Below are 13,965 nucleotides of genomic sequence, written 5' to 3'. Positions count from 1 at the left end.
CTATTTCTGTCCCGAATGGCAATTCAATCACAAGCTTCAAACCACACCCAATATATTAGAATGTTTTATTTAACACTGAGTTGCTCCTCATTATCGGCCCACAGGCAGCTACACAGAATACTACACACAGCCAGGGTGGAGACACCTATTGCTGTTTTATGAGTTCTTCCATGCCGAGTCTGGCAGAGGCTGCGGAGCCAGGTGAGATAGCATCATTATATATACTGTACCTGTTGAGATAACATTGTTATATACTGCATGAGGTGAGATATCATTGTTTTATGCTGTAGCTGGTGATATAGCATTGTTACATACGATAGCCAGGAGAGATAACATTGTTATATTCTGTAGCTGGTGAGATAGCATTATTATATACTGCAGCCAGGTGAGATAACATTGATATATACTGTAGCTGTGAGATAGCATTGTTACTTGCTGTAGCTGTGAGATAGCATTGTTATATACTGTGGCTGTGAGATAGCATTGTTACATGCTGTAGCTGTGAGATAACAGTGTTATATACTGTAGCTGTGAGATAGCATTGTTACATGCTGTAGCTGTGAGATAACATTGCTATATACTGTAGCTGTGAGATAGCATTGTTACATGCTGTAGCTGTGAGATAACAGTGTTATATACTGTAGCTGTGAGATAGCATTGTTACATGCTGTAGCTGTGAGATAACATTGCTATATACTGTAGCTGTGAGATAGCATTGTTACATGCTGTAGCTGTGAGATAACATTGCTATATACTGTAGCTGTGAGATAGCATTGTTACATGCTGTAGCTGTGAGATAACATTATGAGCTGTCGCCAGGTGAGATATCATTGTTATATAATGTAGCTGGTGAGAGCATTGTTATATACTGTACTTGGTGAGATAACATTGATATATACTGTAACTGGTGAGATATCATTGTTATATACTGTAGCTGGTGAGAGCATTTTTATATACTGTAGCTGGTGAGATAACATTGATATATACTGTAGCTGGCGAGATATCATTGTTATATACTGTAGCCAGGTGAGATAACATTGTTATACATTGAATCCATGTAAGACACCATTGTTATACACTGTAACCCGATGAGATACCATTGTTATTCCCTATGGCCAAGTGAGATAGTATTATTATACCTGATTTTATCATTTTATGGTTTATGTTTGTATTTGCTTGATGTGTTGCAGCCATCAAACAGGCTGGACGGCTCTTGTGCTGGAATTCCTCTACAGAAAACATAGGTGTAGACAAGCCCATGAAGAAAAAGGGGTTAATTCATGACAAGGTGTGTTGGCAGCAAAGATGAAGGACAGAGACGTGTCATTACATTGCCCACTTGAACACCTAAGGAGAGAGGAAGGCTGGAGACAAGTCATCACATTACCCACCTAGAAACTCCAGCATACAGCAAGGCTAGAGACAAGTGATCACATTACCTCCTTGGCCACCCCAGCATACAAGAAGGCTGGAGACAAGTGATCACATTACCTGCTTGGTCACCCCAGTAGACAGGAAGGCTGGAGACAAGTGATCACATTACCTGCTTGGTCACCCCAGTAGACAGGAAGGCTAGAGACAAGTGATCACATTACCTGCTTGGCCACCCCAGTAGACAGGAAGGCTGGAGACAAGTGATCACATTACCTGCTTGGCCACCCCAGCATACAAGAAGGCTGGAGACAAGTGATCACATTACCTGCTTGGCCACCCCAGTAGACAGGAAGGCTGGAGACAAGTGATCACATTACCTGCTTGGCCACCCCAGTAGACAAGAATGCTGGAGACAAGTGATCACATTACCTGCTTGGTCACCCCAGCATACAAGAAGGCTGGAGACAAGTGATCACTTTACCTGCTTGGCCACCCCAGTAGACAGGAAGGCTGGAGACAAGTGATCACATTACCTGCTTGGCCACCCCAGTAGACAAGAATGCTGGAGACAAGTGATCACATTACCTGCTTGGCCACCCCAGCATACAGGAAGGCTGGGGAGCATAATTACACGGAAAATGTCATTCTTGTTTAAATAAATACATCCACTGCGATTAGAAGCACAAAGTATGTTGAAATAGTGTGATATTAGCAAGAGTGTGTCATGTGCCATTTGTCTCTGGCTTCAAAATGACTTCTGGCAAAATTGAGATACATTTAAAGGTCACATGCAACCAAAAAATCAAACATACTTAAAACACAATTATCACTTATCATGGCATCTAATATACATTGCTGCTTGTTAAAAAACAAATAAACAAAATTATAAGTGTACAATCGCGATTCAAAAGTGCAATATTATGTACTTGGACTTACTTCCCTCGAAACAAAGCCCTCGGGAGACCAAACCTAGTCATAGCGGGTGGGTGTGCACTCAAGGGTAACGACGACTTCCGATTGGCTGGATCATTTGCTGATACACTGAGGGCTCATTGTGTGTACAGAAAGATGATCTGTTTGATGGGCAATTTATAAGTATGGCTAGTCACAAAAAAGTAAGATTCTTTATGGATAACAACTTCTTTTATTGCACTTGATGCATTGTTTCAGTATGGATTCATATACCATTGTCAAACAAAATCATATGTACACTAGAATAAGTTGTTATCCCTAGAGAATGTATATAGAGATGTTGGGTTTTGTAAATACATGTTCTCTGAATTTGAGTTTGATCAAATCAAAAATCATTTGGGTAGAGACGGTGAGCTACTTTGTGGCTGGAAACTGTCATTCGTCCAAGTACAGAGCAGGACTTGAAACTGACAAGAGTTTGCACCAGTTTCCGTCAGATCCACTCATCCGAGAAAAATGGATGTAGTTTGTTTGTAACCCACATACTTAAAAACATGTCATGTGTACAGATATCACACCTGCCTAATTACATAATGTGGCAGAGACAGGACTCGGGTTCACGAGACATAAATCAATTTATTTTATTTATGGCATATAGCCTGATAGGTGTTAAGTTCAAATTGCATGTGGTCAATGATTGAAGCTGTCTATTGTATATTGTCTTTAGCAGACAGGCAGGCAGACATACAGATGTCAATAAATCAGACATTGAGCTTTCTCTGTGACAGAGGCTGCTTACTACAATCAACAAGCTTGTTTATGTAACGAGTAGATTATTTACTTGTTTGTGCACACAACCAAGATTAGACTACTGCTCACGACCTCATACTCCGAGCATGCATACTATTTCAAGCTCCGCGAACCTATTCACTGGGCATGCATTATGGGCGCGGCACAGCGCAGCACAGCTGTTGAAACCAGTTTCCCCCCCCAGCACTGAGGGGAATTTAGTGAATCGTTTGAACTCTGATTGCTCAGGCTTTTTTTCATCGCGTTTTTTTTCAACTTTATAGACTGAATTGGCACTTTTCATGATTTGTTTCGGTAAGTGCATACCTAAAGGTATCAGAATCTGCAAAGTTGTGTTTTACGTTGCATGTGACCTTTAAGGATTATTTCACGTTTTTTGTGCATTCATCAAAGGATAAAACTCACAAATTGTTTAAAATTTTGTAGCTGAGTGACTTTATACAAAATATCCACAAGAAAATGTAAGACAGTCCTTGTAATTACTATATAACGTGTAATAATCCTAAATTGGTTATTTTTTTTAAGACTGAATGGTATCTCTGTTTCAGCCAATTCACAGCTTGTGATCCAACGTGGTGTTTACAAATGACAAACACATAATTATACCTGATAAAGAGACAGAACAGAAACTCTGTACCTCAGACAACTTCACCTGTACATGTAATATGTTTATTTGACAGAACGTTTGGACTGTTTTGTATCACATCATATGACCTTCACCTTAGGTATCTTACTCAAGTTTGATAAAGTAACTAGGCAATGCACCACACAAAGTTTATTCGGGGTCAGCGTTGATGGTTTGAAGTTTGTCAGAATCCCTTGGTAAGTGGAGAGGGGCATCCTCGAGGCAATATTTAATTCATGAATTTAGATGTTAATACAAGGAACCAAGAAAGGGATACTGATCTAACAATAACAGATGCAGTGTCAGGAATCTTGTCCAGTGGTGTTACATCTTGTCCAGAGGTGTTACATCTTGTCCAGTGGTGTTACATCTTGTCCAGTGGTGTTACATCTTGTCCAGAGGTGTTACATCTTGTCCAGTGGTGTTACATCTTGTCCAGAGGTGTTACATCTTGTCCAGTGGTGTTATGTGTGTTAACCTAATGTTTCACTTCCAGAGCGTATCTGATTGGGAAATAATCTCTGGCAGAAGCTGAATTTCTTTTTGCTCTGGCATGTGTCCAAACTCAAACCTTGTATTACACAGAGCACTTGTATGTGTGTCTCCTGACTTTCATGAAATCAGAAACCATACTGTTGTTGTTGTTGGACTTAATCATGTACCAGGTATCATCACAGATGTAACATGTTATATCTGGGATTACAATTTCTCAGTAAAGTACAAAATTTGGTAGTATTGTTGTAGTATTGATTCAAACCCACACCCTCAAGAGTCAGGTACCTAATTGTAGATGGGACGCAACCAAACAGAAAGACCAGAATCTCCACTTCACTGAGAAAGTAACATCCCAAACATACCATATGCTACATCTGACCTCTTTCTAAATGCTGTGTGCAGTGTGAAGTTGCACAATACATCGTTTCCTGTGATAGGTATAGGACAATATGTGTGCAGATGACCCTAGAGTTATTATTTATTATCATAGGCTATAGACTCTTTAAAAAATGTAAGGGATCTTCATTTCTTTTTATTAACAATTAAAAATAGATTTATCGGAGTCAATGTTGATATGATATTATTGAATGTTTTGAGAGTGCATCACCATTTGCACTTCCTTACAACCATAGTTATTTGGAATGTAGTTACTTTTGGAAGATGATTGGTGTGTAGCATGTAATTTTCATGTATACGATTTTCATTTTAAAACAAATGACTAGAAACAAACCCTAAATGTGTGATGCAAGAGGAGCGTCAAAATTAATGTTCTAAGTGATTTCTTGACCTTCATCAAAAAACGTCAAAATCAAGAATGGACCCGATTCACGTGTATGGGGCTACTGCGTTATGCACATGCATATCATGCGTTGTGTTTAGGGGTGGTAGTAGAGGGAAATGGTGGTGCATTCATAAGATGTCTATCCTTGAAACGTTTGTCTGTGTTTGCACTTCCTATCCAAATTGAAAGTTAGGTTCCCCTACATTTTTGCGACCAGTGTTTACACAAGATGCTGGTACTTGTTTCCCTTGATCATTGGAGGTAAATCTCAGTGTCACATCAAATCATCAATCTCAACTCACCAGGGAGTATACAACTCTTGCTGCCACTAGGTGCCCAGAGTTTATTGTGGCTCTCTCATCACAACGAGGTACCCAATTCACAGCTGGGTGCACTGCGACACATAGTCACAGTACTTTGTCCAAGGTTACTGCATGTTGGAGTACCCACAGCTAGGTGTTTGCATGTATTCACCTGGCCACCATCTGGTCATATACCAACATGGGTTCTGTTAAGTGCATGGGGTTGTGTACTGTACTACACTAAAACAGTCAGCACACATCTCGTCACAGGTGGGCTCAATCTCGTTGAATCACTAGCTCAGCACTTCATGTAGCTCACTCACTGCACCGATGTCCAGGAATTCCTGATGATGAAGTAAGTTTTGATTCGTGCAAGGTGATGGCTGGGGTTAAACTGGTTTCAAAATATTCTTGAACTTATTGCAAAGACGAACACTTTACAATACCTAAGATATGACGTGACACGCCTCTGAATTGAATCACTTTCAGTAGTGTGTTTCAGTAGTGTGTTTCAGTAGTGTGTTTCAGTAGTGTGTTTCAGTAGTTTGTTTTTTTTTTAATTTACATATGTTTCTGCAATCTGGATAATCTCTTTGTATACGAATTCTTGAAGATGATGGTTCAGCTTCCATGTATCCAGCTCGAGGTATCCAAGGCTGGCCTCCAGGATTGTTTTAATCGTAGTCACAATATTCATGTACTTGAAATACTGCCACCAATGATTTGAAGTTGCTCACTTTGAATAAGTAATCCCTTTGGTAGTGACACCTTCCAGTACCTTGAACTGATGTCAAGAAAAACACACTGTCTTGATTGACATAATCACTTTATAATATTTAATTGTACAGAGCTTAAATCTGTATCACAAGAAAACGACGACTTCTTCCTCTCTCCATCCCAGTAGACAAATGGATCACAGGAACGACAGACATTTACCCTTGTAACAGAGCAACTGCTCACCAGTCAACAAAAACATGACAATTTCCAAACATTTCAAGACAGGAAAGAACTTCACTGTATGCACTGTATTTGAAAAATTATGTCTTCCATTTGTATTAAAAAAAGAGTGGTGCATAAAGAAATGCACTCATGCCAGCTTCAATATTTACAAATATAATATCATAATTGCACATATATCTGAATTTATATTTTATAAAACATTTATTATAAATTAAAATTAAAATTCCCAACTGATGACACCAAAATTGTGGACTTGGGTGTGACCAGGAGAGTTTGGAATCGTGAACATTGTAAATTTCAAACGTAAATACATTACAAATGTTGGCATCCCAATGATTTTATGGTGCTTCAAATAGTTGTACTACTATTACTGAGAGTAGGGGTAGGGTTTTTCATCGGTTTTAACAATATTCCAACATTATCATGGCAGGCAAGAGCTTCACAAATTGTACACATGGAAAACTGAACCTAGATCTTTGGCAGGACAAGCAACTGTTGGGTACTATGTCTTGAAAAACATGTACAACCAGACCAATTATATTTCTTGTTTCACAGATCCACCGTCATATTTTTTTCAAGAATAAGACAAAAAATTGTAATTAATTTTCTCACCTAAAAATAAAATCCTAATGTTAATGTGATATAAGTGAAATACTCTTGAAATCAATATGATAAGCTCGCTCAGCACATTTTTAGTTTATATAAAGAAACCAAGAGTCTACATGGAAACTCCTGTGGGGTTTGGCTGTGAATGGTAACTGTAATAAAAACAAATGTCCTAACTGCCTTTCCTTTCTGAGGACAAAAGTCTGTAAAACAAAAATTAAAATTGGTCTGGTCTAATTAGTAAATTTCTAGAACACTCATGCCCATATACATACAGGAGAGTACACAAAAACAGAAAAATGAAATTTTTCTAAAATTTATATGTTTATATTCCAGCTGACATTCATGCATCCTTGAACAGCACATATAAGTGCATGCGGACTAAGATAACAATTAAATATTATGAACATTACCATCTTTCTTTTCATTATGACTTTATGAAGACAAATGCTTTCCTGAAATAAATTTAGTATTCAGGACGTAATGTATTATGAAGGTTTCAATATGCAATTGAACAATTGTAACCAGTCACACAGTGTTGTACTGGCAGAATAAATTCCAGCAATTGTGTCTTATGCATTTCATTCCACAGTGTGAAGTGTGAACTTACGCTTCCACAAGAATCCACAAGGTCTATAAAAATCAAATGAGGTAGACATTAAAAGCTTGAACCAATCGTGACCATCAAGCTACATTGTTGAACCATTCAGAATGAATGACACTGTACACTTCATCATTATTACCCGATTATTGCATTGAAGGGCAACATAAATATTCACATTAATAAATTATGTGTAAACAGGCAGTACAGGAGTGAAGAAAGCCACATTGCTTTACAATTTGGGTTCTGATCATTCCATATGGTCTCCAGTACAGGTTGAATATGTCTTCAATTGTGAACTGGAAGAAGAAACTGAAAACTTTAACTATTAATTGTAAAAAATAATACTTATCCTATCTCATGGGATAGATTCCTACCCAACTTGCCCCACAAAACAGATGACATTACATTACAGATTATGCCAATACTCCAAGAAAAGAATGATTGGACTTGGGTGTCTGGTGTCTGCCCCTTGTTTTTGGATTGTTTCTCTAACAATATCCCAGCTATATGGTAGCGATCTGTGAATAATCACATATGCACCAGGCACTATAATTGATTAACTCTGCCATCAACTCCTACATTTAGGATATGACATACATCGAACATAATGACACTGACCACCCATCCATTCAGTCACGTCTTCCAACAACCATAGCTTGCAGAGGACCCTCAATCCTTTCAATCACATCTTCCAACAACCAGAACTTGCAGAGGACCATCAATCCATTCAGTCACATCTTCCAACAACCACAGCTTGCAGAGGACCATCAATCCATTCAGTCATCTTCCAACAACCATTGGCTCCTGGGGACCATCCATTCAGACACATATTCCTGCAACCATTGGTTGTTGGAGACCATCCATTCTGTCAAATCTTCCTACAACCATTGGTTGCTAGGGCCATCCATTCAGTCCAGTGTTCACGATGGTTTTTTCAAAGTAACAGGACATTTGGTCCTGTAAGTTTCAGATGTCTGTCTAACCCACTGAAAATTCACAGGACCCACAGAAGTAAGTTAAACAAACGTTTCAGATTTTACATTCCTTATAACTGGCATTGAAATTATTAACATTATATGACAACAAACGTAAGATTTCTAAATCGCAAACAAGTGTCACATGCCACAAATAACAACTTCACACAAAGTCACTGTGAAACATTCAGCCAGACACTCTGGCTGGCGGGTTGGTGATTTCTATCTGACCACTGCCGAATCAGCCAGATTTGTCAGAGGGTCAGACACTATTCATGAACACTGTCAGTCACATCTTCCTAAAACCATTGGCTGCTGGAGACTATCCATCCATTCTGTCACACCTTCCAACAACCATTGGTTTAAGGACCAGCCATCCATTGAGTCACATCGTCCAACAAACATCCACAATGGACCACTATGTGTGAAGTCCATTTCTGGTGTTCCCCACCATGATATTGCTGGAATATAGCCAAGCGCAGCATCAAACCCAACTCACTAACTCCGACAAACGTTGGCTCTAGTGTTTCTCATAAAAATTTTCAGTAATCCTTTTTGTTGAGGACTGATTAATTAATCCTGTATCTCCACCGGTGTGTATGGATAAATCAGAAACACTGATGTTTCATTGACAACATACATGACTCACATATGTAATCAGCGCTTGTGAAACAGTTGTTGAAACACACTTGAGTTTGCATTGTGAAATTCGGTACATACTCACATTTCATTCCTTAAATGCTGACATAAACAAATGCCCTAGTAAAACACAGAACAGATAAAATCTATCAACTCTCTGTTGAAGGGGTGTTAATCAAAGAACATTTTCACAGATCTTCAAAAATACATGTATCTCATTAATTGTGCTTGCTACAAGTGAGTGGGAATTCCAATCATTTTCAACAAAACTCCGACAATATCCCAGTAGGGAAATACACAAGCTTTGGAAATTATGCTCATATCTGTGGCATGACCAATGAACTTTCTAACCAGTAGTTCACACAAAAATCAATGTTTCTACAAAATCATGACTATTCCTTAACTCTCAGATAATCACCCCTTCAACTTGTTGAATTACAATCTTAAAATGCACAACAGAGACTGGCGTGTTGGCAAGACTGGCACATGTAAGGTTCAAGGAAAGAAAAATACATAGAGATGGCTCTGAAGGTGTTCCAGACTCACTCCAGACTGGCAGTGTATTCCATACTGTGAACATGGTGAGAGTGAACAGTGCTACAATGAAAGTCCTGTCTACTGTAGGACATCTTGCTATAAACTAATGTTAATGCAGAAGCCATGCCCGACTGTTTAGAAAAATGTAAGAAAAGTACTTCAGATCTGTGAACTAGTCAATATTCCTTAACTTCAACTGTGTTGATTAGCTCATTGGGAATTGTTCTAACTGTCTTGAAGGTGACAATCATCCTCTGCCTTTTAGCTAGTCCCTTACGCCTGTTGTTCACCGAGACCCGTGAAGGTCCCGGGGTAGAATAGGCCTTCAGCAACCCATGCTTGCCATAAAAGGTGACTATGCTTGTTGTAAGAGACGACTAACGGGATCGGGTGGTCAGACTAGCTGACTTGGTTGACACATGTCATCGGTTCCCCATTGCGCAGATCGATGCTAATGTTGTTGATCACTGGATTGTCTGGTCCAGACTCGATTATTTACAGACCGTCGCCATATAGCTGGAATATTGCTAAGTGCGACGTAAAACTAAACTCACTCACTCACTATTGTTCACCGAAGGATAAAGCCGAGTTTCAAAACAAGAAAGCTCTCAGTTCTATTCCCTTATGACCCCATTAATGTTAAAGAATTCAAAGTTATCCATATATTTGGTACTATTGAGGTAGAATGTATTGGGTGTTTAATTCCATTTTTCTATGAAATAACGTTTTGAAACAAAGTATATTTTCAAGAATTGGAGTTTTGTGCTGAAATCATGCTGAGGTTTTGACACTGAAAATCATAATTATGACGTACAAGGTTTAAATGCATCACCATAGCAATCATGTTGTTCTACAAACAAAATAACTGTTTCTGCTGTCGGCTACAATCTGGTAATGACAAATTGTTCAATGTATCACATATAAACACAGGTGAAAATGTTGTCTCAAGAAGTACAATGACATCCTGGCGAACACAACAAACACAGAGGTAAACAGGATGACACAAGGAATGGTGGCACCATTCTTCATTCAATCGAATCCAGATTAAAGTGATGTCCTACAATTCTGAAGATGGCCAACATGTAAAATCCTTTGTCACATTCATTGTTACATAAGGCTGTTATCAACAATTAAATATTTATGGTAGCGGGGGTGTTTTAAAACATGAACTTGTTTCTCAATTTGATAGAGATGAGTGACAGAGTGAGTTTAGCTAATGCTGCTTTCAGCAATATTCCAGTTTTTATCATGGCAGAAGAAGAAACAATTTTGAGTCTTGTTTTACAAATTTTGCACATCCAGTAAACTTAACTTGAACAGCCCGAAGTAAGGAATATTTTCACAGTATTTTCAAACCTAATTATTCAGTAAAAATTTCCCTCCCTGACAGCACTAGATCCCTTAGAGAAAAGCAACACCTGTCCTGTAGTTAGCCAAGTGTATTACACAGACGATGTTGTGACACTTGGCAAGTCCAGCATGATACAGTGACATAAATTACATTTAATAGACAATAATAACATCACATTCCTGTTTATCTGTTTTCTTCAACACCATTCTGAGCCCTGTGACCTCGTAAATGCGATCTTGTAAAATACACCAACAAATGACCTAATCATAGGGCAGTTCTGACACTGACCACATGACTGAAGTAATGAGGTAACCATGGTAACAAACAAACAATAACAACAAGTCCCTGTAATGAGTGTCTGCTGCTCTACACGCCATTCTCAGGGTCATACTTTTCTTTCTCACCCAGAGGGATTGTGATGAAAGCGCCTGAAAAAAGAAGAGCGAATGAATGATTTATACATTAATTCCTCAGACAGTGATCAATGGTGGCCTGTTAAACTAAGAGAGGGGTGAAGAAGTGCATATCCTGAGAATTTTTCCACCAGTCACACATGGACAACACATCCAAACGGTCTCATTACCGTATTCCCTGTTGATAATAGCTCCAGGCCCTTGATTTACTTAAAACTGACAAATTGGACTCACTAGAACTGTACACAAGTTCAATCAGTTTTTAGATACAAAGCAGTTTAAATGTTTCAACAATAATCCACTGACCCCTTTCTCAGTCAATATTCTTTTATATAAAGACAAAAACTATTGATTATCATAAACATTTTGGGTTCCAGGAAGGGATGATTGTTTAGACTCTTGTTGAGAATGTGCTCATTAAAGTGAATAGTGTATTGAAAATTTCAACTATAAACTGTGCACTTATAATACTTACCCTATCACAGTTAGTACACTCTCTATTATGATCAACAGCTGAATGGAAATGAGCACTAAACGAAGTGCTTCGTCTCTCTTGTACCATTCACCCAATAACAATACAACCTGCTCTGGACACTTTAACCAGTATGCTACCCCACTGCCCCATGTGATCTTTAAACTATTCTAGAAGTATATGTACAGTTGCCAGTTCCTACCTTGTGGCTCTGTGTACAAGACGACCGACCTGCGGGGAACTGGCACATGGGTGAGCCTGCGACACATCTCACACACCACTGGCCGATACGGCATCGGTCGCACCAGTCTGGAGTAGCCGCGTTCTGCACGGAGACTACTTGAACACACTGTCAGCCGATTGGGACGGCTGCTAGCACCATGGGACCCGCTGCTATTCCACTGGTTAAATGTATGAGAATTCCTAGAACGGAAAGACACATGACCCTGGTGACTTCCCTTGCAGTCAAGACAGAGAGAGTAGCGGCGTGTAGCAGAGAAGTGTATCCCACTGCTGTGTGTACGAGTATAGGAGGATGTAATTGCACTATCTCTAAATGTTTGGGATGGAGCACTAACACGATGTTGCCGTATACACACTTGAGGGTCAAGACTTGAACCGAACTTGACCCCTGACTGAAAATCCCGAGATGATGAGAAGGTTCGACTTCTCTGCATAGATATCACAGATGATTTATGTCTTCGACAGACAGAGGGCCCTGCTCCAGCTCCCTGTTGTGGCCGAGTGTTGATGAGAATATGACTAGCGTCTGACTTTTTGTGATTACATGGAGCAGTGTTGTGAACTTTTTGCCATGTATCACACACACGTCCCTGAGCACATTTTTCTCGTTTCACAATGTCAAGGTTGTTCTTGTCACGTGACCTACACGTATGACTCTGTGCCGCTTCCCGGTGATCCGATTCCCGTCTTCCCCGACCAAGTCCACATGAGGGTCGAACATGAACCGAAGGTAACTTTGTCTCACTAGGCAGATGATGTTTCTCATCCCCACTACTCTGAGGACTGTGGTCTCGGTAGAAATAAGAATCATAACTGCTCACGTCACTCGAGTCCTTATTGTCTGAACTGCCATACGTGCTTCTGTTGCTGTCAAACATAGTTGACCCAGCTGACTGCTTACAACAATCACATTCAAGACTTGTGTCGCTGGGGTTAGGGTCCGAGCTACTGCTGCCCCGCACTGCAACAATACTCGCAGCTCGCACTGCCTCACGTTCAGCCTCACTTTCACAAGCACGTCGGACACTTTGTGGCACTGGCAAGAACAACTGTCGATGAGGACCAGCTCGGTGTGAATAGCCACACTGGCCTTGGCAAGATGGTGACATGACATGGGTAGTGGCGGACAAACGGGACGGAAAATACGGTCCGACCGAACGTCGATATGATCCAACCACCATTCTCCTCTCTGGAATACTGTGAATGCAGTCTATATTTTGGTAATAGTGTTCAGTGTGTGTGTTGAAACCTTGCTGCAAGTAGGAGTCAGTGGATGACTGTGATGACCCAACAGTTCCCTCACACGACGGGCAGGTAGTCTGTAACAGGGGATGATGGTTGGGGATGACATGAACTGGTGCAGGGGGAAAGTCTCGGGGAGGATACTGCAGGGGCATGTAGTTGCTGCGCTGACCAGTTGGGGAGACAATGGAATAGCCTGTATTCTGTGTGTTGTTGTCATGGTTACCAGACACATCGTTTGGGGGCAGTTCAACTTGTGCTGCAACAAACATTACAAATATGAAATCTGTTTATTTATGAAAATCTGTAAACAAAACATTAAAAGAAGAATAGAGATTATGAAAATTCATTTAAACAAGTAATATTTTAAAGGTCACATGCAATGTAAAATACAACTTTGCAGATTCTGATACCTTTTGGTATGCACTTATTGAAACAAATCATCAAAAATACCAATTCAACCTTTAAAGCTGAAAAAAAAAACGCGATGAAAAAAAGCCCGTGAAATAGGAGTTCAAACGATTCACTGAATTTCCCCCAGCGTTCAGGGAAAAAGTGGTTTCAACAGCTGTGCTGCGCTGCGCCCATTAATGCATGCGCAATGAATAGGATCGCGGAGCTTGAA

At 39.8% G+C, this 13,965-nt stretch overlaps 2 protein-coding genes across 2 annotated transcripts in view; one reads left to right on the top strand and one right to left on the bottom strand.

Annotated features, from left to right (window-relative positions):
* Positions 1-2,061, top strand: part of LOC137295975 (uncharacterized) — a 59,453-nt gene extending 57,392 nt beyond the window's left edge. The window contains exons 19-20 of the mRNA XM_067827591.1: positions 105-201; positions 1,191-2,061. Coding sequence (XP_067683692.1) covers positions 105-201; positions 1,191-1,284 — 191 coding nt within the window. The 3' untranslated portion in view covers positions 1,285-2,061. The remainder of the gene's footprint in view (positions 1-104; positions 202-1,190) is intronic.
* Positions 2,062-10,611: 8,550 nt separating this feature from the next.
* Positions 10,612-13,965, bottom strand: part of LOC137295886 (E3 ubiquitin-protein ligase ZNRF3-like) — a 63,786-nt gene continuing 60,432 nt past the window's right edge. The window contains exons 8-9 of the mRNA XM_067827452.1: positions 12,058-13,599; positions 10,612-11,398 (exon numbers count right to left, since the gene is read on the bottom strand). Coding sequence (XP_067683553.1) covers positions 11,337-11,398; positions 12,058-13,599 — 1,604 coding nt within the window. The 3' untranslated portion in view covers positions 10,612-11,336. The remainder of the gene's footprint in view (positions 11,399-12,057; positions 13,600-13,965) is intronic.

Source organism: Haliotis asinina, chromosome 1 (genome assembly GCF_037392515.1).
Source record: "Haliotis asinina isolate JCU_RB_2024 chromosome 1, JCU_Hal_asi_v2, whole genome shotgun sequence".
Classification (NCBI taxonomy): domain Eukaryota; kingdom Metazoa; phylum Mollusca; class Gastropoda; order Lepetellida; family Haliotidae; genus Haliotis; species Haliotis asinina.
Note: the sequence above shows the minus strand (reverse complement) of the source record. Positions and strands in the feature narration are given on the sequence as shown.